Source organism: Haemorhous mexicanus, chromosome 4, assembly GCF_027477595.1.
Source record: "Haemorhous mexicanus isolate bHaeMex1 chromosome 4, bHaeMex1.pri, whole genome shotgun sequence".
Taxonomy (NCBI): domain Eukaryota; kingdom Metazoa; phylum Chordata; class Aves; order Passeriformes; family Fringillidae; genus Haemorhous; species Haemorhous mexicanus.
In genome coordinates, this window is record NC_082344.1 from 65,360,955 (window position 1) to 65,388,122 (window position 27,168).

General features: G+C 38.6%; 1 protein-coding gene across 1 annotated transcript in view; it reads right to left on the reverse strand.

Moving 5' to 3' along the window:
* Positions 1-1,630: 1,630 nt before the first annotated feature.
* Positions 1,631-27,168, reverse strand: part of JAKMIP1 (janus kinase and microtubule interacting protein 1) — a 140,681-nt gene continuing 115,143 nt past the window's right edge. Inside the window, exons 21-24 of the mRNA XM_059845201.1 lie at positions 11,700-11,765; positions 8,907-8,951; positions 4,415-6,432; positions 1,631-1,777 (exon numbers count right to left, since the gene is read on the reverse strand). Of these exons, the coding sequence (XP_059701184.1) occupies positions 6,400-6,432; positions 8,907-8,951; positions 11,700-11,765 (144 nt within the window). The 3' untranslated portion in view covers positions 1,631-1,777; positions 4,415-6,399. The remainder of the gene's footprint in view (positions 1,778-4,414; positions 6,433-8,906; positions 8,952-11,699; positions 11,766-27,168) is intronic.

Sequence of the window (27,168 nt, forward strand, 5' to 3'; positions counted from 1 at the left end):
ATGAGAGAAGTAACAGCAGGGCTATTCAAAGCAATGGAAAAATAGAAAGCTGAGAGGAAAAAAAAAAATCCAAAAATCCATCTGATTTCTTTGATTGTAGAGAAAGAGGAAGGCTGAGACCATTTATTGCTTAAAAGCAGAGGCTGCTGGAGATGAGCTTGACTTATAAATTAGTACCGCAAAGAGGAAATAAACTAGGTCACTTGAAACAATATCCCCTCACCAAGTGGATCAGGTCCCCCTGAATGCTTTGCAGTTTCCCTTTAATGCGCAGATTGGCATTTTCAACCTGCTCCAGCTTCACATGAAGTTGATCAATCCTCACAAGAAGTGTTTTGTGTGACAGCTCCAGCTCTTTCATCCTGTGATAGCGAGAATGAACATTTTTGCTAAGTAAATACCACAGCACAGTTCCAGATGGATAAGCAGTCACAAGCAATGCATCAGTTTATCTTTTTTTCCTATTTGTCTCCCAAAAATAAAATAGTAACAAATTTTTGATCACTAATATAACAAACACTTCACTCTTAACAAGTTTGCTGGGGTTTGCACATTATGCTGGAGAGTGTAAAAGTTGTTAAAGAATACCTTTCTGCTGACTTAATAAGAATACCAGAAGCAAACACATGTACAAGATTGTTGTTCAATGGAGTTTGACATGCTATATGAAGTAATAACTCACCATAAAGACAACCACAACACTTCAGTCTCTCATGTACCTGATCATAGGATTATGGCAGGTTCACAGTCAGTGAGATTCAATTTTTATGACAGTAAATACTTCCCATCAAAAGTAACATTACGGGCAACCTATGTTTTAGGGGCTGAAGTGAAAATATCTTACTTGTAACATGTCTTCAAGGGTACTAAAACCTACAGTGCACAATTCTATTGACTTTGTCTGCAAAGATGGATTCTGACAAAATACAGGTTTGCTTTGCCTATTGCTAGTCAAATGGTTTGAAGTGTGATATAAAAGTCTTTTAAAAAATATTGTTATTTTGAAAAAAATTCCATTAAAATATTTCTGACAAAATTCCTTAATGAATTCAAAGCAATTAAAAATTATACAAATAAATGTTTTAATGCCACTTATATTTCCTATTCTCTTTAACATTCTTTAGAACAGTACTGGCTATCAAAACCTTATTATTCTAGTCAAATGTATAATTAATGCTTAATGGCACCTTCATCTACTGTAATGGTTAGCATTGACACACTACATTAGATGAAGCTTTCTGAAAAAAGGAACTTTTTTTACAACACGAAATTCCAAATTAACTATTACTTTAAATGGAAAGGAATATACTTGACAAATGAATTTGCATCATATCTTTAAGAATGAAACATCCTGAGAAAGCTGCCTAGTTATTTGCAACAATATGCTAGACCATGCTGTAAATCTTACTTACTTAAATAATAATTCTTAAAAAAATTTTGTTGCATTTCTATTCTGACAGCTATACAAAATACACATGAATATTCTCCAACTTTCTAAGAACGCAGAAAGTCTTTCTTTTTGCTGGTTCTGCATGTATCATTTGACAACCAGCACACAGGACAAAGTGAAGAGTACATCTGTCACACAAAAATAAATTTTAATGCAAATCCCCCCTTCCATTTACCTATTTCTCAGGATGGAATCTGACTCTATGTAGTCCTCTAGAACACCTTTCAGTTTTTCCCTTGACTTTTCCAGTTCTTTTATTCTGAGAGTCAAATTCTCTTCTCCAGCACTGTTTACTTTTTCATCAGGTGTGCCTGCATCTTCTGATTCCTGGAAGACCCAGGGAGTAGCAATTTTAACACTGAAATTCAGGACAGCAAATCCTTCATTACTGGGCATTCTAATACAGTAACAAAATTCTTGCTCTCTTCCAGATGAAGGATCCATGATGAAAAAGAGCCCAAATTAGGTTCTCAGTGTACTACAGTCTAAGCATGCAGTAACAGAGTCTAAGCCTCTGATGATCAAATGAACAGTCCTTCTTGATTCTGAGCACATTTATTATTTATGAGAAAGTCTCATTTCATTAACCTCATTAGCCTGTATGAAGGGAGTTGCCATTCACAACACAAGATCCCCATAAATGATTCAGTTAGGCTAATTAATAAAGGAATTGGTCATCAAAGTTTTGAAAAAAGAATAATTTTCTACTAAACATGGGAGTTCATAAAACTGAGTGTGTTTAATTTGGGTAAATATATTACATTATTATTGTTTCAAGACAGAAGATTAAAAAAGTATATTTCCTATTCAAAAGGCATTCTATAACTATTTCAGAGAAAACATTCTGTTTATTTAATTGGTATTTTGGAATTCTGCATGCAGTATTTTATTTGTATCTACTTCACTTCTGAAAGGTCATGAAACCATAGCTGAAAGAAATTTTCAGATTTGGGCTTAAGAAGGCAAGCTAAAGTTGGTTTTTTCCTGCTGTCTCTTTTAGTCATAGATCTAAAAATTCTTCGGAAACTCACTTCAGTAAGTTTAGTCTTATAACTGTGTCCTGGTTTCTGCTGGGACAGAGATAATTTTCTCCTTAGAAGATGGCACAGGGCTGTGTTTTGGATTTGGGATGAGAATAGTGTTGATCACTCTCGGATGTTTTGGCTGCTGCTCAGTAGTGCTCACCCTATGTCAAGGACTTTTCAGTGGCTCACATCTGCCAGTGAGGAGCTGCAGCAGGAGCTGGGAGGGAGCACAGCTGGGACAGCTGATCCAAACTGTCCAAAGGGATATTCCAACCCACAGAGTGTCACTATACAAACGGAAGGGAATTACCCAAGAAGGGATGGATTGCTGTCCAGGAACTGGGAGGCCCTTGGTCAGCAGGTGGTGGGAACTGTAGTGCAAAGCACTCTTGCTTGTCTTGAGTCCTGTTAAATTCTCTCTCTCTCCTTATAATTACAATTATTAGCATCAGCATATTATTATAATAATATTTTTTCTCAATTATTAAACTGTTTCTCAACCCAAAAGATTTACCTTTTCTTTCTGATTCTCCTTCCCACCAGTGGAGGGAGGGAGTGGCTGCATGGTGCTGGCAGTCAGCTGGGTTAAACCTCAACCAGCTGGCACCTGTGAAATGCCTGTGAAATTATTTTGCTACATTTGTGTTGATATGAAATCGGATCTGTTACTAGAATTCAACCAGAGTTTGAATTTATTACCAAGGAAATAATGCAATTACTTTTTTTTTTTTTGTAGACAAATTCTGAATCTGCAGCGCAAAGAAGAAGATAAAAGTAACTCTAGTGATACTGATGAGTAGAAAATGGCACACAATCAGTGCAAAACAATAAAAAAACCAATTCTCTTATCACCTCATGTTTTAATGGTTTGTTATGTGCTATTCATAGGTTCAGCCAACAAAGTTACACAGAGCAATTCTGGTCAATTGTATGAACTCTCTGGCCTGTCAGCTGCACAAGGACCTAGAGCTGAAACAACTCAGCCTCTTAAGGAGCCATGATACTTAAAAGCTTCAAGTGCGGACAGACATCAAAGGATAAATCCATGTGCACAACAAAGTTCACACCTCTTTGTCATACCAAGCCAGAGACCATGCACCCCTGAGACATGCTAACATAATTGCTCTCCCCTGGATGGTATCATTTCCCAAATGCAACAGTATCTTCAATTTAGAGTTCCTTCAGACATCAGTATTTTGTCCATACTTGTTATTTGTAAATGGAATAGATGCCCTGTTCTGTGACAGTGGTTACTCCTGAGCAGCACTGCAAAAGGCACATACAATAACAGTGAACATTGTTACTTTTCTCAATAATAATTTACAGCGGCAGCCAAATTAATATCATTTGCAGCTGTAGCATGAAACCAGGAAAGCTGTTACAACTGACACAAGCAATGAGAAACTTACAGTTTCCTTCTTCACTTATACAGTAGGGACAGATGATTTGAAAGCTGTGTCACAAAAAGGGAAAATCAGGCCCAAATTCTGTGATTCAGTCCATCTTGTATGGATAGAATAATAGAATCACTAAGGTTGGGAAAGATCTCTAACAGCACCAATACCAACCACGAACCCAGCAGTGCCAAGTCCAGCATTAAACCATGTCCCCATGTGCCCCATCCATGCCTTTGAACATTTCCAGGGATGATGATTCTACCAGCTCCCTGGATAGCCTACTCCAAAGCCTGAACACCCTGTTAACACACTGTACCCATGCCCAGCTCTACAGCAAATACCAATATACAACAGATAGTAAGACTGTAATGATCTGTTTTCTAAAAGTACAAATCCTGCTAGCTCAGTGCAGAAAAAAACCATCACAAATGCATCGGAAAAAGTCAGCCCAATCAGCCAGTTTTCTTGAGAAAACAGTCACATGTAAATGACAATGTAATGACAAAACACATACCAAAGTAAGGAAATGAAACTGCTCATACCTTCTGTGCCTTGTAAGGAGACCCCCTCCTGTCCGTGCAGTGCGCTTCTCGTGGCAGCCACGTGCTCTGAGCATCCCGTGTTTGTGCTTGTAGCTCCTTATTCAAAACAGTGATGAGCAAATCTGTGTCTATGAGAAGTGTTTCTTTGCCAAGTGAATCCTTGTTCCTTCACTGGCACCAGGTTTGATTATCTCAAGCTCTGTTTACCTTCTGTTGTGGTCCTTTGCTTCTGAGTCATGCCAGGACTCTCTCTTGCAGTGAAGGCCTTATTTTCCCACATTCTGTCATCACACTGCCAAAAGCCTTAACTAAAACATGAACAATTTCTATTTGAAAACACATTCTCTAAATGCTTGTTCCTTTTGAACAATATATTATGAGCAACACATTCATTTGGGGATTGAGATTCCAGACTTTTGCATGATGCTTGTTTCCAAGGTAAATTGTGCTTTCTACCAGGGTTATTCCGACCCTGACATCAGCCACAATTTGCTGCATACGACTGAATTAATCTTGTGGAGTGTCTCAGCTCCTTCTGCAGGTAAATGGTCTTGTCCAGTGATTCTTTGTGCAGAGTACTTCTCTTCAGAGCCTGATAATTATCTGAGAACACAGGCTGCTTCTGAGGCTGATTCCAGAACCTTCAACAGCTTCCTCTGTCCTTCATAGTTGCTCATTGCCTCATGTTATTTTTGCCAATCATAATTCCCACTTCATGTGATGTGTTAATGTTACCAGCTACTTCATGTTGGAGTTCAGTGTGTCCATGGGAGTAGACTTGTTTCACAAATATGATTTTCAAGAAAATGTGAGGGAGGAGGAAGTTATCTTCTAATATTGTGCTCTTAATATTTGCATCTTGCCTCAACATTTCAGAAACAATTACAATTATCTATTTATTCATATTTCCTTTACAGTTCTGAAGCATTTATTTCCTTTTCCTTCTTTGAAAGAGTAATATTTTTTTTATTTTCTAACCATTCTCTTAAAAAGGTCTTTGCAACTTCCTTTTTTTCCAGTGTGTGCTTCACCCCAAATTCTTCTTGCAGTTCAGGTGGTCAATGACTGTTTATCTACCTCTGCTGGTTGAGATTGTGCCATTTTTGCTAATGATGATGTTTTATTCATTTCACCTGAGAGGATGCCATGATTTCCAAATATTCACATTCACCTATTTCTCTGCTTAGCACATTTTTCTACATGCCCATTTCTCAAAGTCCTTTCTTCTTGAAGAGATCACTGAGCACAGCACATCATGCATTCTCTTTTCCTGACCTCTCAGGCCACCATGGAATCTGTCATTTTCCCAGTGCTGTCTTTACAAGACATTGCCTTTCTTTTCAATAAGCATTCAAAGAATCATATTTCCCACACAGTTCTCACCCACTTTAAAGTTTTCATACTTCAATCTACCATCTTGCTTTTCTCTAAAAACCTTCCTTTCTGCACCTGTGGATTTCCAGCTTAGGAATTTAATAGGAATTTGATCACTGCTGGGTTGTAAATCTTTATTTGTTTCCAACTTTGAACAGTTTGCTTCCTTTCAGCTATTTACCATAGACAACTTAAGTCAAACACTAAGCTTTTTTAATACAGATACTAAAAAGGAGATCCTGTGTTTCTTGGGTGAAATGCAAACCACATTTGTTGAAAGCATGCAGTATGGAGACAAAGATCTCAGTACTGTAAGAAAACCATTTGGTAGATAACAGTTCACATAGCAGCCAGTAATTGCACTTGTATTTTTTCTGCTGTTTGGTTGGTGGGAGAGTGTAAGTCTTGTTTGTAATTTTTTTCAGTGTTTATGATGTGCTGGTCCTTATTTGATTGTGAAATCATACCAGCTTGAAGCCGTATTTTTTAAAAAATCTCTAATTTTAAGTTCAAATATTTTGCAGCTTCAAGTATTATGCAAACTGCTTTATGAAAAAATGCACCAATTTAAAGCTGCTTAATAAATATTTTCTGTATTTTTGCATGTGGACTCAGCTTTTCACTCCATAGCTTCTTTTAATAGCCTGTAAACAAAAGAAAACCAAAATAGAAAACAAAAACAACAAAGAAAAGAAAAAAAAAAATCTGCTGAGCTTTAGATAGAAAACATAACTTTAGAAATATGTGTTTGTATTGAACCCTAAATTCACAGATAGCACAATACCTTTCTGAATGTTTTATATTACCTTCAGAATAACTAGAATCAAAATTACTATCAATAAATCACCTGGTTTGCCTTGAAATAATTAACACTGTTGAAAAGTCCAGCCATAATTAAGTCTCTTAAAATTGGCTTTTCTGTGTTAGATTAACTGCAGACAGATTCACCTCTGGCAAAATGAATTAAAGAACACTGCCCTTCACACCAGCACCACTATGTGATGTGCACTCCCAGAAATGTCATAAGCTGAGCAGTTATGTGGCTACACAGTCATTACCCTTGTGTTATCTTCCCAAAATGCTTATCACCAAGCTGGAATTTAATTACTTAAGTGCTTATTGTTAACAGCAAGAGTAGCACATTTGTCATGGTTTGAGAGGAAGTGAGTTTTTTGGGATGCTGTGGTCAGCACAATGCATTTTTTGAACAATATTAACATTTTCAATTTATTTTAATTTTTTTTTTTTCTCTTTTATTCTAAGGGGTACCCAGAATACTATCAGGTAATACCTGGATGGAAACCTATAAATCCCTTGAATGCATAGTATGTCAAAATATTTTAAATGGAATTTTGAAAATGTTGGTGATTTCACTGTTTATTGAATGTTTATAAAGTATCTCTAGACTTGTCCAGTGGGTCTTTCAACATATTTAAAAGCATATATATTCATCCAGCTGTTAGCACCTCTAACTGGGACTGGTATAAAAAACCTGGAGGAAATTCCAAAGGCAATAGTTTGGTGACTCTTTTAACTTTACTCTAACTTATGTTAACTAAAATAGCATCCAAAAGTTCACTTCAAAATGTGGAAAGGTGAACAGTTTACTACAAGGCTTCATCTTTCTTCAAACACCTTTCTATAAGCATATGCTCAATTTTTTACAAAATATACAAAATTTCAGAAGCAATCCTGAAAATACTGAAAAATTTTGTTCAATTTCAACTACTTTGCAACTTCTAACAATCAACAGAAAGCTCCTGCACTTTTAAGAAAACAATAATACCTGAGAGTTACATTCTACCCCTCTGCATCTGTTACCATTTTATTGAAAAATTTATTGAAAAATAAAAAGCATATGCAGGAATGCTTGTAATGAAAGCTCAGAACAAGTTTCAAAGAGCATCAACAGAAAGATGATAATTGAACATACTGGACCTGGATAAACCCTAGAAAAAGCCCATAATATTACAGATCTGATTTCTCAAAAGTATTTGAGATCTGGGCTGTAGAAAATATTGTTTCATGCTAACAATATTGTCTCATGCTCATAATAGGGGCTAAGGGTAACTATTGTCATCATTCTTTTTCATCTACAGTACTGACTGCAGTTTCAAAGATGTTGATTAAACTCCCACTGTAAGGAGATTCCTTGAAGATAATTCACAACCGATTGCAAAGAAGAAAAAGCTTAGAAATTTTGTAAAGGTAAAAGCACTGTGTATCATCGGGTTAAAAACAAAGAAAAACAAAAACCCAACAACAGTAACAATACAAATACTGTGTAACATTCAATGGCTTTAAAGCAGAGTTTAATCCTCAGTCAGGCTGCTGAGTTACCATCCTTCCTGAGAGGCAGTGTGGAACTTGCACTGCTTCAGGGGAGGGGACTGGGACTGATTTTCTAAACTGCATTTCCCTCTTGCTCTCTGTGAAAGGTGAGTACTGGTGCTATGGCTCATGCCACAGCTGAAAAAATTCACTTTTGCACTGAGCTGAAAGGACCAGGACAGTGTGAAAGGACAGTGAGAGTGATGGCAATGTCTCAAGGGAGAGGCACAGAAGATTTTTATCCTCACCCTTTCTGTGCTGTGTCATTCACGTTGCAACCCTCAAATTGCCTCATAAAAGGGAAATTTTGTTATTATTTCCCAAGTTATTTCATGGCCTCAAGGATCTGGAGAAAGTGAAATCAACTTTCTATTTTGCATGGGTGGTTATGCTCACAGGGCTTCTTAGAAAGCAAAACTTGGGCCAAGTGATTCTTTGCCTCCTCTACATCCAGCATGACAGAAAGCAGGAACCTACAGCAATCAGTGAACTTTGAGACAAAATGTACCTGCCCTGCAAGAATGGAAAGCACTCACTGCAGCTATGGTACTTTGAATCTTTGGTATCTTCGAATAAAAAATCATTTCTCATTCAAAACCCAATCACTTTCTGCCGAAATCCAGGAAGGAAAGTATCCAAGTTGGATTTTATAGATGGCTTTACCTCTTTGTGCAGGTAAAACCAGTATGCCCTTCCTCATGGTTTCAGGGTCTTACAGACAATCCCCAAAACATGGTGAAATCTAGGAGTCAAAACCTGAGTACAAAGGAATATAAAGAATACCAACCACACGTCTTGGCTCAGTTGTGTCATCAAGGCCACAGAATGAATGCTAGTGAAAAAAACAAAAAAAGGAACAAAAACTATAACATAAGATCAAAAGAAAATGAGGAAAAAAGAAAAGAAAGAAGATGTAAGATATGCAATAAGAAATCCAATGACATTACAGCAGTTAGTCTTACATCATTAATTCAGTTGATCTGAAAGAAAGACACAGTATACCAATCTTGCTCTAAAAAGCAGTAAAAAAATCAGTATTTGAGGGCAGTTTTACAATAGCAAAATCTGTGGATTTTTTAACTTCATATATATTAGGCTTGGTTTTGTGATTCACTTAAGGAAGGACTTATAATTACACACACTAAAGCTTTCCTGAATCAAAGCTTACCAAGCCAAGGGCACAACCTAAATGCAACTGAAATAGCAGAGAATCAGCTTTGAGAAGACCACAGCGTGTTTAAACAGCATTTGTTCCTAATATATCAACCCACAGATTAAAACTGAGATTTTATATCATTCTTCTGTACAGCCTCTAGAAACAGGACAGTTTGCTGAAGAACCTATAGGGTAGAAATACTGTAATATTTATGTTCTGATTCGACAGAATTTTACACAATGCTTAAAAATTGAATCCACTCCTAAAGGAAAATGAAAAGTCATACTCAGACACAGTAACTGTAAGTGGTGCATTGCCCTTAGCTACCACCAGCTATAAATGCTATAAATGCTGCTGTTCCTTCAAAATCATATGACTTCTCTTCACAAGAAATTATTGTGCTCAGCATCAGTAGCATGTAGGTGTCAGTTTGCACCCTTTAACACATTAAACCTTTAGAAGAACAATGAGGTAAAATTATATCATTCATTGCTTCCCTGACAACACAATCTTCCTTTGGGCCATCAGAATGGGATTTAATCCCAGGGAAAAAATAATTCAAATGTAATAGGGATACAGGGAAGCCCTCCACCCATCCAGAAGCTGAAGGTCAATAGAAAGAGATAAAGCTTTTTTGAGGTCTCTTGCTAATGTAACATTAAAGCAAAGAGGATGTTAATCATTTTAACTCATTACCAGCTTTCTGCTAAGCTTGTGATTAAGCTCTTTCTTTTCCAGTGCTTTTCCACATCCATCCGGCTGATGAACCAGCAGAGATAATGCTATTTTCCATTTCCAGAATTATCAGTCTGGCTAATCCTATACCTGCTCTGTAAACTGCAATGGCAATGCCTTAAAGGCCTACATTTTGTCAAGAACAACATCTAGAGATGTTTATTTCTTAGAGCAGGGGGATAAACAGTAATATTTGAAATAATTAATATGAACAAGTATTGTCTATCCCTCAACATTTCTCTGCTTTGAGGAGTTAAGTGCAGCACCTTAGACATCACTGGCTGCTAGGCAGGAACAGCTTCAGGTACAGACATGGTCTGGGGCAGAAGAGGGCAAAGGCAGCAGGAGAGCCCTTCTAGGGGTGAAGAGAGCCCTTTTAAGGGAGAGCAGTGCCTGTGTTTCTCTGCCAGTGCCAGCATGGAGCACTGCCCTCCCAAGGGATGCAGACAGAGCAGCCCCAGCCACGTCATCGTGGGGGTGACGCAAAGCAGGAATTAGCAACAGCACAGACAGCCCAGCTTCTGCAGGCTCTTCTCCTGCTCTTCCACAAACCCAGACAGGGATCACAGTCTGAAAAGTGCAGGACAAGGTACAGCAGAGGGGAGACATCTACTGTGGGAGCAGAAGGGGCCGAGGAAGATGCTGAGGGAATCAGAATAATTGCTGCAAGTGCAACTGGGAGGACTGTCACATCCTGAAAGCAGATGAAGGGATGCTAAAATCACAGACGGGTGAGGAAGAAACTTTTCCATACCCAGTGAGTTGCTCCCTGAATCCTCCCCCTGTTCTGCCAACCCCACTGACCCCTTTCAACTCCCTCCAGAGTCCTGCAAAAGCCTTCCTTTTGCCCTTTTACCCATTCTCATCCCAAGAGAAAAAAACAATGCCTGAGAACTCCACTGAAGTCCCCATTCAGCCCAGCAGTAGGTTCATGTAGGATTACATGCCCATAAATGCTGAAGAAAATGAACCTGGGATGTGACTCTTGTTGGCATCTAGGCAGTGGCTCAGCAAAGGTAACATACCTAAAACATTCTGCTGGGGCTGGAGAAAGACCCATTGTCAGTCCATGCTCTGCAGAGCAGCCTAAACTCCACAGAGCTGGGAAAAACCTGAGCCCACACTCCACAAACCTTGTGCCATCCCAAGTTTGGGAACCACAGTGACACAAATTAATTTGCTGTCTGAAGCCTTGATCAGACCTTCTTTCTTAAAAAAAAAAAAATCAGATCCTTTATATTAATTTTTTTCCATATAAAACAAGTGCCTGCCAAACTCCCTAATTGTAGTTTGGCAGGCACTTCCCTAATTTTGTTTTATTTTTCAGTACTTGAAAGTTTTGCAAAGCAATGCTATCCAAAGAATAGGGCTGAGCTAACCAATTTTTTCAGTGACAAATCTTTGTTCCTTTTTTATCTAAACCACAGCAAATCCTCCTTCTACTAGTCCAGAGTCTCCCCAGACTCCTTGATTCCTTCCTGTAATTGACAGAAATCCTGGATAGGAAATAATTTTGAGCAGATTAGGGACAGAGCTGCACTTCATGCCACAATGACTCAAACTCAAATTTTATCTTGTCTTAAAATAGATTTTGTGATATTAGGTTAAGTACTATTAACATCAGTGCAACAGAGAAAAACAATTTTCTAGGGGGAAAAAAACTCTGTTGGTACACAGACATAAATTTACCTTTTCCTCAATTTCTTTGAGCTGCCTCTTTTGAAGTTCTATTTTATCTTCTAGATCTCGAATTCGCTGGAACAGAAAAAGCAAAACAGACATTATTACACCTAATTTGAAAAGCATATGAATCAAAAAGATAAGAAATGGGTTAAAATAAAGAGAACAAATGCCCATTATTAATGGAACACTTCCTTTACAGTTATATTAGGCATCTCCATGGCAGAATTTTCCACGTTTCCATGAAACCATGGCAATTCAAACAAGCTGCATGTTCAGAATGTCATATTTATACCAGGAAGTCTACTCATCACCACTCATTAATCATGATTTTAACATATACACACAGAAAATTCCATTTTGCATCAAAATTCTTTTCCTGTGCAACTGCCAGTTTTTCTGCTTACTTAGACAGTCAGCAGATGACACTATCACATTTCCTTTTAACCCTTAATTTTCTTTTCCTATAAAACATAACCATGCTTCTAGCATATTCAGGCCATACCACAGACAAGAGAATGCACAGATTTTCAGTTTATCACAAAGATACCATCCAGAGACTCTGCTCTGTCCTTTAACCAGTCACCTCCCACCAGAGCCAGATGGAATGTTTCCTTCACTGTAGCTCCCCATATTTTTAAGGAGTTTTCTTCAGTTTCACAAAGATTCTTCAAAAACATGACTGCTGCTGGGTCAACATACCTTCTTCTTTTCTGTATCACCTAGCTCCTTTTTTCCTTTCTGCAAGTCACACTTCTTTTTTCTTAGTTTATATTTTTCTTTTGATACTGGGGGTCTTACACAATTTAGATGCATTTTATTACACTTTCAGTATATTGCACTTGTTACAGATAAAGTAGGTTATAAGTAATTTTTTCTATAGGCAGAAACCTAAAATCTTCTACTAACAGTCACTAGTGATCAAGAAACAACTTCATACAATGAGTTTTTTGGGGATTAACTACCTAATCTCAGCCTGGCCTACACCAGCTAGGGATGTTAACATTTCCTGAATTTGGAAAGACAAATTATCATCTCCTCTAATGTGAGTGGCATAGGTGAGTACAATTAATGCAGCTGCTGCTGCCTCACTCACAAATTATTTTATGACTCTCAAATTGATGTGAACAACAGCACCTCTTTCAAAACATCATCCAGTCATCACTGACAAACCTGTGTGCATCAGCTGCTGCTGGTAGTCGTTTACCTGCATTCAGCTCTCAGACCTCAAACAGGGTAAATGCTCCACACTCATTATAGCCCAGGGCAGCTGCAGCAAGGCAGCAGCTCAGCCAGTGACCAGACTGCTTTGGAGAAACACAAAGTTTGGCCTGAAAAATCACAAATCTAACCTGGAACTATTTCAAAAATTAGGTACACACAACCCTGCAGTTCCCTTTTTCTAGGGCATGCTCCCTAGGAACACAAATATTGAAGACAAGCCATGAGCAAAAAAGCTTTGATACGGCTGCTCCTGTTTCAAAATGGAAGATTTCACTTAAAGCCTGCTTTGAATATTGTACATGCAGTGTCAGTCAATCAAAATCTACACTATAGCATACTGCAGTGCTCAAAGATTTCCCCAGATAATGCACACACCAGCATGAACCAGATTACCCTCAGGTGACATGAGTGAATCCACCTTTGCTGACAATCACAAATGCCCCAAGCACAGCTGTATTAATTTCACTTTTCCTCTATCCCATTTAAATTGATTTATAGCTCATCTACACCCTGTTCAAGGCAAGCCTCTCCCAAGTGATCATCTTCATATACTGCATGTAGCAGGAATGTTACAATCACTGTGAAAAAACATGGGATGAGATGCAGGCAGTTGGAATCACCCCCAACATCTCTAATCCATCAGGTTAGACTCCTGTTTCTCTCCTGCTCTTTACAGTTATGCTGATTCCTGCTTCTAACCACATCCCAGACCTGACTGACAGACTTCAGATCTCTGGGGGTTGTGTGATTTTACCTCAGAGCATCTGGCTCTGATGCTCTGAGCTAAAATTTGACCATAGCAAGATAAGTGGAGAGAAGCAATTTTTTAAAAACATCATTTTCAAGATTTATCGTGTAAAGGTATTTTTCAATACCTCCTGAGACATTGCCTTGGGAAAAAAAAAAAAGAAAATAAAAAAGCCACTGAAGATCTGGTGGTTTTCTCACCTCAGGGTTTAGAGCAAGTGTTCCTCTCTAAAAGAACAAGTTAATTAGGATAAGATGGCATTTTTAGGATTTGGGAATTCTGTTAATCAAGTAAAAATCGAGATGTTATTACTCCCTCATGAATTTTTCATCTTTTCAAGATTATAGCTATCCAGCTATTTTCTCCAACTATTCAGAACAGTTCTAAAAAAGGGCTGAGGGTTCCATTTTCCTGCTTCCTTCCCATAATAACTGTTAAATTTTGGGAGAAAAAAGATAAAGAAGTTTTAAGGTGCAGAAACATATACTTTCTTAAAAATCACTTAAAATACAAAGACAACCTACCAGCTGAAAGAAATACACAAAGGATTGAATTTCTTAGCACTGAAAATCTACAAAAACTCTCAAAACAACTAGACTGGTAACAGTGAGGCAGATTGTGGTGGTTTTGGCTAGGGTAGAGTTAACTTTCTTCACAGTGGCAGGTGTGGGGCTGTGTTTTGGATTTGTGCTGAACACAGGGTTGATAACATAGAGATGTTTTTGTTATTGCTGAGCAGAGCTTACACAGAGCCAAGTCTTCTCTGCGTTTTCACCCTCCACTCTGGGTGGGAAGTTGGAGGTCAATGGGAGGCTGGGAGGAGACACAGCCAGGACAGGTGACCCAAACTGACAAATGGGATATTCCAAACGATGTGACATCATGCTCAGTATATAAATTGGGAGGAAGAAGGTGGGAAGAGAGGAACATTTGGAATGATGGTGTTTGTTGGCTCCAGTCCCTGTTACATGTGATGGTCCTTGCTCCTCTGGAGATGGCTGAACATGTGCCTGCCCATGGGAAGTGGTGAATTAATGTCTTTGTGCATCTTTTGCTTTCCCTATCAAACTGTCTTTATCTCTACCCATGAGTTTTCTAGTTTACTCCTCCAGTTCTTTCCTGATTCTGTTGGGGAGGGAGGGAGTGGGTGAGTGGCTGTGTCAAGCTTGGCTGCCAGAGGGGGTAAAACCACAGGAGCTCTGTTTGGTGCCCAATGTGGGGCTGAAGGGTTTGGGATAACAGCAGGTTCAACTGGGATGCACCAGACTGAATTTACAGCTCTTGGTGCTGTTCAGCCAGGGATCAGCAGGCTCCTGTTCCTGCCCTGGGGCTTGATTACTTGATTGTATATTAGACTCTACTGCCCAGTAGTGGCCACTTCTTGCTTTTCCTGCCTGCTGCAGTGCTGTACTGCTTATCTCCTCCCTGAGTTGTGCCTGGGAATGTTCTGATAACAGGCATGGTGCAGGGCCTGGGCTGGCAGGAGACCAAGGCACTGCTGCTGCCCTGCAGAGGGCAGATACAGCCAGCAGGGCAGACACTGATGTGTATGAATGTGTGCTCAGAGTTGCTCCACACTTGGTGCTGGGGACAGGTGATTGTTTAAACAGCTTGTATTTCTCTCATATGAGTGCAAATCACAGTGACAGAATACTTGTGCTGCCCATGAGTAAAATTTTGTAACTAAGTTCTTTGCTGCAGAAATTAAAGACTCCGAATTTAGACAGGCCAAAATGTGTTTTAAAACTCAACCTTGGGCTGGAATTGTTCATCAGGTATCAAAGATTGGCGTTGTTTGCTCCTAGCTGTTTACTTGCTTTCCCCTGGAGAATTATCCAGGAGGATGAAGTGGGTGTAGCTATTCCCATGAATATCCTCTGATTGCTCAGGGACAGACCTGGCAGATAACCAGCATAGTTCAGCTATTTATATATGCTGAAAAATATGATTTAATTACTTATTTCCATTTAACTATAGAGAAAGTCTTAGTATTTAACACATAAAAAGAATAATTTTTTCTTATTGTACCTATCTGCATTTACTGCATTATCTTGATGACAAAGATGACAATTTCCGAAATACAACTTTAAAAAATATATGTAAGATAAATAATCATAGCTGTAACAAAAAAGCATCTTCTAGAAGTAACAAGACATGTTCATCAGTCAAAGGCTATATTTAATTACTGAGAAGGAAATTACACAAAAGTTAGAGATACCAATTAAGACCAAGGCAGGACTGTTTAAGATTCATTGTAAGCCTTTGTATCTTTGCCTACTGTTCCTTTAATTTGCAAGAATTACCAATCAAGAAGCTGTGGACTCAATCTCAGATTCCAACACTTGATTAAATGCTTTCGGTATATTCTGATTTGTTTATGTTTGCAAAAGTGTGACTGTGACAACAATGAAATAGTTCTGCATGATTTGTTATCATGAAATTCTACATACTTTTATTTTTCAGGATATAAATTGATGATCATTAAGTTGAGCTTTTCCTGCTATGTGGTATAGAGTGGTAACAATTGTGCTGTAAGAAATGCATTCAGTTCTACCCACGACATGGCTTGCAGGAACCTTGCAAATCCAATATATTTGCAACAGCACAAAAAAAGTGTGAGGAAGCAACAAATTGTCTCTGTTTTGCTCTCAGAACTTTGATAAGTCTCAGCTGAAAGGAAAGCTACAGGCTGTTTGTCTCTTTATTTCCTTTTTTAAAAAGAGAGGGATAGGAAATATCAATAGGCAACCTGAGTCCAGCAGAGTGTTTGTGTTTCCTTTGGAGTCCCTGGCTTGGTCACAGTCAGAGTGAGGATTAGGGACAATGCAGAGCAGTGCTCTGCTGGGTTCTAGCAAGTCCTGTGTCCCTGCAGTTAATAGCTGCCCCTCAGTCACAGGAGTGCACCTTTTTGGGACTGACAGGATTCATGAGAACAACCCTGTGTAGTCAAATCATGGGGCCATACAATGGAGTTACTGTAGGCAAACAAAAAGCCATAGTCAGGCAAAAACAGGACAATGGGAGTGCAACCATGGAAGAGAGGAGAGTGAACATAAGGGACAGACTCCTAACACTGTCCACCTTGCCTGCATTCAAAACCAAAGTGACAAAATAATGAACACTTGTTTCTCATTCATTTTATTACAATAGCAAATAAAATCTCATCACAAAAGTTCTGGATAATAGATGGTGCCTTTGCAAATATTCCTTGCATGGAGCTTCCCTGAGCTTCAAAAGAAGGTTGGACCAGCCCCCATTTCAGCATGGCAGGCAACTGCTTGATAAATAAATCATTCTTGCACTAGCAGTGAGTTTGCTGTCTCTTCTGAGTGAGTGCTCCCAGGCAGCCACGGTGCAGCCAGGGCAGAGCATTCCCTGTGCAGAGCTATCAGCAGATGGCTCTGCTGGCCAGGCTATGCTCAGCTGCAGCTGCAGCTCTGCCAGGAGTGGGGCTCAGCTCACAGATCCACTCCACTGCCAGACAGCCACAGAAAAAAAGATGCTCAAGATGCATCTAACTTATTACTTAGTTGTGATTTGAACAGGCTTTTGAGTTCCAATATAAAACTTTTCTTCTTAGTAGTTACACATGCAGCACATGTACAAAGGCAGGAGGCACAGATGTACCAGCCTAAAAATGCTAACAATTAGGTAAGGGAGAGCACAGCCAGAAGGGTCAGGCAGCTAAAGTACACATTTCCTTTGGAAGTCTGCAATGCCAAGACAGGCAAAGATTGTCCCTAATGCAGGCACTACATATGACATTGTTACTACCAGAGTCATGAAAGGGATGTTTACCATCAGTCAACCACAATAATATAAATTATGTGTTCACTGACTGCAGGCCTCTCCAATTTAACTCCTGGAGAGATTCCAAACACAAAGGGCTGTCCAACTGCCCCAAAAGCAAGAAATTTGACCTTTTTTTAAGCAGTGAAATTAATGTACAGAAGATTCATCATAAATGCTCATAACCCTCCATTTCCTTCCTCCTCATGGTGGAAACTACATTTTTTCTGAGAAACAGGATCCACTTCTTGAAGTCCAGTGATCACTTAAGCAATTCTCTTTGGTAAACTTGGACAACAAGTGCCTTCCAGTACTGTCAGGAAAATTAAGGTAAGTCAGTTCTCGAGTAGCAGAGGACTGAGCCATCAAGATGGGACATCCCAGCAGGTCTGACCTTCCTGCAGAGTGGGAGTGTCTAGGTTTGGTAGAAGCATTGCTTTATAGGCAGTATGGTACCTGAGCTGGCCTTGGTGGGTCCAATTCAGGTATCCCTGCACCTGCAGCTCAGTTTTCCTGATAGCTGGAAAATTTCCAGCACCTCTGTTGCACTCTTGTACACGGGAGTAATGACAATAATCAATCTGCATCCAAACTCAGCAAGAGGCTAGATAACCCTGGATGCAGATTGATTATTGTCATCACTCCCTTGTACAAGGATGCAACAAATAGGATAAAACAGTATTTAAAAGTGAATTGGAGACAAAGAGTCCAATGAAATCATATTAGTACACTTCCAGTAAAGAACCATCCGGCTACTGATTTCAAAAGGCAAATTTCTGTAATTTGTACCATGCTTTGGTTCCTGCAGCTATACTGCAACCCCAAGGTTGCAAGGCATATCTCTGGGAAGTCTGAGGAATCAAAGTTTAGGCAAAATGCAAGCAGCACCATGGTGGATGTGTGCCTGGAAATATTACTCTACTTTCACTAACAGAGACATTTCAGTAACACACACTTAGAGGACTCAGCTTGTGGTTTAGCCAAAGTGACAACATTGCTCCATTTAAAAAGAAGAAGGTTAATGGCATTCCCACACAGAACATATGAGGTATGAGTGCTCAGCATGTGTTTTAATAGCAATCCATCTACATTAAGTACCATTCCCATTAATACTGCTCCCCTTGTAAAGGAGCACTGAAATAAATGGAAATCCTTAGTCTGAGTTCAGTGAGCCCTAGATTGCAGTCTCAGAGATATCATTCTTACACTGGAGGCAACATTTCAGCCCAGTAATGGTTCCTCATAAATTTAGACATGGGAGGAACCTCAGCAATACAAAGAAAGAAAATTGATCTGAGATGTACAGAAGTGCCCCCCTGCACTTAAATGCCAGGTCCAGATTTCTTCCCCTAAGCAGCCAAAATGTGTGCACTTCCTCATATGATTAAACTTGTCTTTCAAGCTACCTCAACTTCTGATGAGAAATTGACAGTGTCACTTTACAGTTACATGGTGCCTTTCACAGATTCTATTGTGGTTTTTTTTGGTTTTTTTGGTTTTTTTTACTTGATGTCCCAGCTGCCTTTTTAGTTACTCACAGACAGAATTTCTGCATTTTCTCTCTATTGGGCAGTGTTGCAGGCTACATGAAGTGGCTTGCAACACTGCCACTTCTTCATCCAAGCCTTCTGTCCTCTCCAATTTACCCGCAGGACTAGTCAGACATTCACAATCCTGAACCAACACCTTGGATAGCTTCAAATCCTCAAGAAGCTGTGTGAAACGGGGAAAAATCTATCAGCAAAAGAACTTTTGTGACAAATTTTGTCTTTCAGGCAATGATCACCACATCATTCTTCATTTAGATGTCAAATTGTAGAACTGATGTTCTTGTTCCCTAATAAGTAAGTGAAGATCCCACCCATATGAATGTACTGTTTTTACAGACAGCAACACCAAGAAGATCAATTAATCTAGCTGCAAAATATGCTCCTTGCCATGCTACTGCACTTGTGAAAATACAGGAATGCACTAATAAGGAGGGTTAGAAATCACCTTAACAGTTCCTGTGACACACTCTTATTGGATTTACATTCACCAGCAAATCCAAGAAAACAATTTGATAATTTTAGCACAAAGCAGACAAAGAAGGATTTGCTAAGCTGCTTAGAGCCTGGCCCTGAAATGTTGGAAAGGTTCAGGTTAATGTCCTTTCACAGGACAGTCTACATTTGACATCAACCATGTTTTGAATCTCTGAAACCATCTTATGATCAAGAAGGTACAGCAAAATTTAGCATGGGAAATATTTTATCAATCTGACAGAGGGAAGAATCAACATTGTTTCATTACATCATTATTTTAAGAAGATTCTCCTCACTGTTAAGACACAGGTATGTAAGATCTTCAGCAGTGTGAATGGCATAACTATGTTACATGTACAAATTTAAACAAAGATGAATATAAACTGACTTGCCTTTAGCTATTATTCAAATCACTATAGTGATGGATAAACACATTCTTTTCTTGGGCTTTTTTGAAATCCAATGCATTTTAACAGCTGTTTAAAAGCATGTAGTGTTTTAACAATACAGTTTGCATAGGCAATTGTCACATGCATTACTCAGGCTGTTGGATCTGCTGCTGGAAGGGGTGTCTATTCAAAAATCCCTTTAATCCCATATTCCTAGAATGTGATTTTGCATAATGGTCATAAGGAAACAAAAATGCCACTGCAACAGCATTAGTTTAAGCTGGTTTTGTTGACATCTTATTTTACTTAATGAATGAAAATTTAATGTAAATTTCAGCCAGTTACATATGATAATAATAGATCATTTTGGATGGACTGTACCCCTCTGATTCTCAATCATTATTTTGTTTGCACAGCAGGTAAAAGTTTCATTCTTTTCTCTGTTCTGCAGTCTAATTATAATCCAATTAATAGTTACTGATGTAGGAGAATTGTTCTTTTTAATCTTTATTATGCATCTGTAGTTTCTTTATTTGCCTTTCTGAGGAGAATGAACCTTTTAGCAGCTGCACTCATGCATTTCTCAGCAAATATATTCAGTCACATTTGTAGTTGTAAACCAGTGAATTTTATAAATGCATTCAGCCCCAAATAACTATCTGTTATAATCTGGTACAAATTACTATATGTATGTAGTATTTATTAGTAAACTTGATTCATCCTTTTTAACACTGAGAATCTTTTAATTTGTGCAACAACATATTTTGATATCTAACAGAAGAATATCAGCAGTCCTATTGCTTTTCATTAGGGAAAAACAATAATTTAAGTCATATTAGATTTATATTTACACAGAATTGAGAATGGCTGTGCTAAGTCTGTGTGAGCTCAGAAGACAAAACACGTTCCACATGTTGAAACTGACTCTGTGACAGCCTAGACACATCATCAGGCAGGAAAAGAACCCCCATAAGCATAATGTAATATTTATCATTAAATTTAGATTATTTTACATTCAGATATTTAAATAACAAATTCCCATGTAGGTAATTATAATGATATATGTATGCATTGGGCATATGAAAATACACTTATCCTTAACTTCTGTAACAAAATTCACATACTTTCTCTTTTAGCCTTGCCTTTCCTCAGCTCCCACTGGCTTTTTCTAAGAATCAGAGTATTCAGGATTTCATATGAGAGGATTTCAGCATTCAAATTTCAGATAAGAGTTTTCTTGATACTAACATTATTGCAAGGCATACAGTTGCTCTTACTCTGAGCAGAACCTCCATCAAACATTGGTTAGGACAAAGAGAGCAGACCTTTCAGATGTATTTTTTTAGGTACAGCAGTCCTGCTATCACCATTTATTCAGACAAGTAGCATCACTAAAGCAATAAGCAAAGCAGACACAGTTGAAGACTATATAAAGGAAACAAACACAGAGAAACACTGTAAGATGAACATATAGGAATTACTAAAATTAACCCTCATCTGCCATGCATGTCAGCTGTGGGAAATTACAGAAGTTTATTGTGATATTGTCATTATAGCAGCAATAATGTGCTGAAAGACTCCATGCTCACTCCTGCATGACAAATCAATACCACAGGTCAACCATGATTAGCCCAGTCATGATGTGCTTGATGAATATTGATGACAGTTATACAGCTGTGGTATATCAGATGCTTTTAAGAGCGATTAATGAATATAAAAATTCCATTGTCAACAGTAATCTATTATATTTTAAACAACAAACTACAGACCATTAATACAAAGGAAAAAGAAAAATCAGTGGTTACCCTAGGTGTACCTTTTCATATTGTATGCAAACAGCTAGCACCTTAACCTTTGAGATTCAAAATAAAAACATTAAACAATTAAATCTAGGTAGATTTGGAGGAAAAATTATCTGAGCCTCCCCCATTATTATTATAGCAAGGTTCATAGTAATACTTCACCTAATTTGTAAATTGTGTGACACAGCTGTGAGTTTTTGACTGAGCCAGCCCCTCTGGCACAAGGCAATGTGGCAGAGGAGGGGTTGTCTTTAACTCGTCCTCTCTTTCACAAAGCACTGTGCCAGAGAGGACAGATTTAATAGAACACCTCCTCATGCCTATCAATGCCTATATTTTTATATATCAATGAGGTACACTGAGCACAAAATCCTCTCTCCCTCTCCCCGAAAGTGTTCCCATCAAATATTAAACCTTAATAATTCTCCTTGGGTGAGAAATAAACACCAACCATCCTCCCCTCTCCAAACAAATGTCTATTATAAATGGCTTAGCCAATATGGTCATATAGATATGGTGACATCCAACCCTATGGATTTGTAAACAAACTGCTCTCCCAGCATGGAAAAGTTGTCCATATAGAAGAGAGCAGGAAGAACTCATGGGGCAATGGCATTTACCGTAGCTTTGTTTGGCCTTTAAGCCAGAAGAGCTGTGCCTTCAGAAAAAAACTGCTGGTCAGAAAAAGAACTAAGGAATTTAGTGAAGAAAATTTGTTGCTGTTTCTCAATTTCAAGTGATATTTTGACATTTCAGGATGGAAAAGGACATTGGTGCTTCTGACTTTTCCTTGGTGTCCACAAGAAGCAGGCCCCACACCAGCAGTGAATCCTTCTCTAGGAAGTGGCCCTTGGAGGTCAGTACCTGCTCTGTCCTAAAGCTTTGCCTCCTTCTAGTAAAACCTGCAAATAAAGTGGTCATTTCTGCTCTTCTTACTTTTGAATGAACCAAACTGGTCACAAGAGTAAATGCCCTAGTTTAATGAAAACATAGTTAAAATTTTTACAGCTATATTCCGACTATTAAAAGCTGGAATTGGATGAGTTCAGCAGTTCATAGATGGTTTATATTCAGGTCCAGAACTAAAGTAATGATTTCTTTTACTCTGTAAAACTGAGCTTCACCCAAGAATATTCTAACTCAAAAGAAAACACACAGCTTAGTTCAGTACTACAGTACAACTTAGGGGGGAAAAAAATCACACTTTTTGATGGCACAATGAACTAACCTATCTTTTATCTTTCTTTTTTTCTATCTTTTTTTATACAAAGATAAGACTGCTCTAGGAAATTACTGGACTACATTAATAAAATCTGTCTTTCATACAGCTGACTGGCAGCAGCCATTTTTGGAACTGCGTGTCAATCTGCTATCCTTCAAGGATTTTCTATCTTCTCTTTGGATTTAAAATAACTTCAGATGAAATCAGAATAAATTACATTTCTATTATAAATTTTCTTCATGTTTGAATACTGCCAACAGTGCAATTTGAATAAATCTACCCTAATTTAAAACCTGCTTCTGCTGACTTTCCCCAGTTTCATACTCCAGAAGCAGCTACAGTAAAACCAACAATATATTTTGGTTTTTAATTTGTTTGATTTATATAAAGCATAATTTGACATTTAAATAGTTAGTAGTTTTAGAAGACAAGACAATTACAATGTATTTTTAAGGTGAACTAACCATAATGTTGTGTGGATTTTCTGTACTGGGATTTTTTGGGCTGCTGTTGTTTTTTTGTTTTATGGGTTTTTTTGTTTTATTTTTTTTTAACTTTGCTTAATTAGGAAGTTGACATCACTACTTCAGAAGCATGTTGTATTGCTCTGTTTAAAATATATTTTCTCTGAGATGGATTTTATAGCTACACAACACATTTTTCTCTCCCTCTAGAAATTATTAAAATTATATGCATAAAAAATTACTCTTCTTAACAGAACTTGCTAGTAATGACCTTCATATTTTCAAAAAAAGCAGTAAAGCCATTCCACTGCACTGACTATAGAACAAATGTTACTTTTAAATGAAGTCCTGCTAAAAATAAACCAGACATTGATTTCCAAAAGGTTGTAAGAGCAGTGTAGCACAATGAGACTTTTCTGATGGCAACATCGGCACATGCCCTGTTGCTGGAAGCAAATAGCACAAGCTGCTCATGACAGATTTTTAATTAACATGTTTTACCTCCTGCAAATAGAGAGGGTGGTGTAAATCAGAGCACCCTCTCTGACTTAGAGGGAGTACTGCCCACATATTTCAGCTGAGGATCTGTCCCCCAGACCTGCATGTTGCACTCTGGGTTTAATAAAAGGGTTGTGTGCCTTAGCAAGCAGATCTGATCACACAGCCTGTCTAATTTGGCTCCACAGAGGCCTGCTTTCCTTAATGCACAATGGGTATACATGAATGGTTCCATTTATATACTAATGAACAGTAATAATGTGGGGCTACACATGCCCAAGAAGAACAGACCTACCAATGTAATACAGAGCCTACCTTCCTAAGATATATTTATTTCACTGGAACAAAGTCAACACCCAGTGGCCAAGAACTCAAGCTTTATATCTGGACAAAGAACACATAAAGCAGCTCAGGCTCACACCTGGGCAGCCACTTACCCTTTTCCTTATGCCCATCCCTGTCCCTCTCAGACAGTCATTCCCCAGGAAGGACATTTACCAGCTCTGTAAAACCAGCACCTCACACATCCTCAAGTCCCTGCATGAAGCAATTAACCTATAATGAAACCCTGCATACCAACCTGTAGCTTTAACCACATGCCCTCCCATTCCTGCACCCTGCACGTATGGTCAAGAACCATTCATAGGCAGAAGGAGGGAACTCCTTCATCACCAGATGTCCTTGAACCTCTGCTCTGTCACACAGAAACTCTGACTCAGAGAAGACTGTTGCCAGCCTGCCAGATAAGCAGAGTTGTTCTTTTGAAGCCCTTGTATCAGGCAGACCAGAAGGCAATGAAAGCAAAGTAACAGGCCTTCTGAAGTGATTGAAATTCCAAAGTTTCATAGAATTTGGAGTCTTTAGTACATCATTTCTGTTTCAGGGAAAGTTTGAGAGTGTTTGCAACAAGAAGTTAAGCCTTGCAGGTCCATCATGTTGTCCTATCATTCTCTGTAACCTCCACTTCAGCAGAGGAGAAGTGTTGCACATACTGTAGAGGCACTGCAGACTGTAAAATATGGCCAGGTCTAGAAAACTATTTTGCCAGAACAAAGTGCAGTGGGTGCTTGCTGATGTCACAGCATCAGCAAAACGTCTCCTGGATGTAAATACATGAGGAAAGGATGGTACTTATCAGAGATGTACTTTACTTAGTGCAGCTTCATCCATTCATTAGGATTCTCTCAGCACAAGTGGGCTTTCATTTGTGTAACTTTCAGCTTGTGTCATTTGCTAGTGAGATGAAAGTAATCCCGTGAGAATTAGCCCTCCAATATCCCAGGCAAATTAACTAGCATCTTTGCCTTTGTTTTTCTGTTTAATAGGGAATGTGTGGGGGGAGGGCATGTGTGTGTGTGAGTGTTAAAAATAGATGACTAAAATACTTAGATGCTTATTAAGCAGTGGAATTCAGTTTAACATGTCCTGCAGGGCTGTAACATTAGCATGTCTAATGAGATGGGCATAACATGAAACTCTAATGACATCCTATAAAATGGATCTGGAGACAGGTACATAAACATCCATGGCTAATGAAGCTATGTTTATGCTGGCATTTTTGTTTTCCTATGCACTCATCATATTTAACCTTATGTTGTGAAGCAATCTGTGAGTACATGAACTGGACTAACAGAAGATGTGCTCCAGATGTGCATATAAAGTGCTGTAATTGATAGCAAACAGGCCATGGAATAAATTGGAACAAAATCTAAATTAAACCCCAGATATACATAAAATATGGATTTTGAGTCCTCTGGGACAACTGTTTTGTTTTACAAGTCTACTCCTAGTTTTTCCTTTCTATTTGCCACTATTACATGAGCTCCACTTACAGGCTCTGCCCAGGTCTCCCAAAAATACCCTCTAGCAAGGGACACAAAATGTGTCAAACCCCATTCCTGGCGAAAGCAAAGGACCAAACTATATCTAGTCTGATGTTAAAATCTGAAATTGTCAATTATTTAGGTGTAGAGGCGTTACTCAACACACAATGTCATTCATACCCATTAAATATCATTGAAAAACAATATTTACCCAACTGAAGTGTTACTGTTTTGAATAAAACACCAACAGTCTGGCTAGGAAATTGGACTGCCTAAGAGACTAACAAAAAAACTCCATTCTCACTAATTTTTAGCTACACTAATAACATTAAACTAATATCTTCTGGCTCCATCCTTATTTACCCAATTTAATATATTTACTCTCTCTCTTTCTGACACTTTTAGTTGCAGATGGAACCTACCTTCTCCAGCTTTCTGTGCACCATTGCTGATGACTAAAACTTAGTGACAACCCATTAAACAAGTTCATCTCCTGCTCTCAATGTTACACATTCCAAACCAACACAACAGAGTCAAGGAGTAGAGAGGGGAAACTTCTTGGAACTCAGAGGTCAGGTCTAGCACTGCCACCATAAGCACGTCCCACCACTGCAGGATGACAGGAGATGACCACAACAGTGCTGGGTCACATTACATCAGTTTCATCTATACTCATCTAGAAGCCAACCTGAACAGAGAGAAGCCTGGACTAAACTAAAAGCAGTTCTTGCCCCAGCACCTGAAATAGCAACATTGTTCTGGACACATCTGCATAGCACATTCTGGCACTTAAAATATGTGATTTCAGACTTGCACAGAAAGTAGCCAAGCAGTCCTCAAGATCTAGGACATCTGTCTACAACTTCCAGAGACTACTATAAAGGAGAACCAAAGTCCTTGGAAACAATTATTTCTGCTGAAGTAATTAATTAACACCCTGAGACATGCAGCTCTCTTCTTTCACTTGAAAGCTCTCACTTTCACAAAAACACAAATACTAAATAATTGCCACACTTCTATAGGCCAGGACCTTGCTAAATTCAACCTGTCAGTAATTGTGCTTAAGGAAGCAGCTTGGCCAGACCAGAATGAATGAATTTAAGGGAGTGAAAGCTTGTAAATAGCCTGTTAAAAACACTTCCTGAAACTTCCTTTTTTATTTTATTTAAAAGAAGTCATAAATAGCTAAAATAAATAAAAAGGGAGGAAAAATAAAAAAACTTGGATTCCTGTAACTACTGTTTCTGCCTTTATTCCTTTCATGGTACACTCTAACAACCTTAAATTCTGACTTTTTCTGCTTTAGGCCTCAGACTTGCAACAAGCTCCCACTGGAGTCCTGAGGAAGGCGCTGTGGTCGCTCTCACACGAAAGGTTGTGCAACAGCACCTTGGGTGAGACAGTGCCTTGTTCTGTGTGTGCGCCATGCCCAGCACACCCAGGTGCTGACACCACACGCTCCTTGGCACGGGAGCTGTACAGAGACCAGACTGAA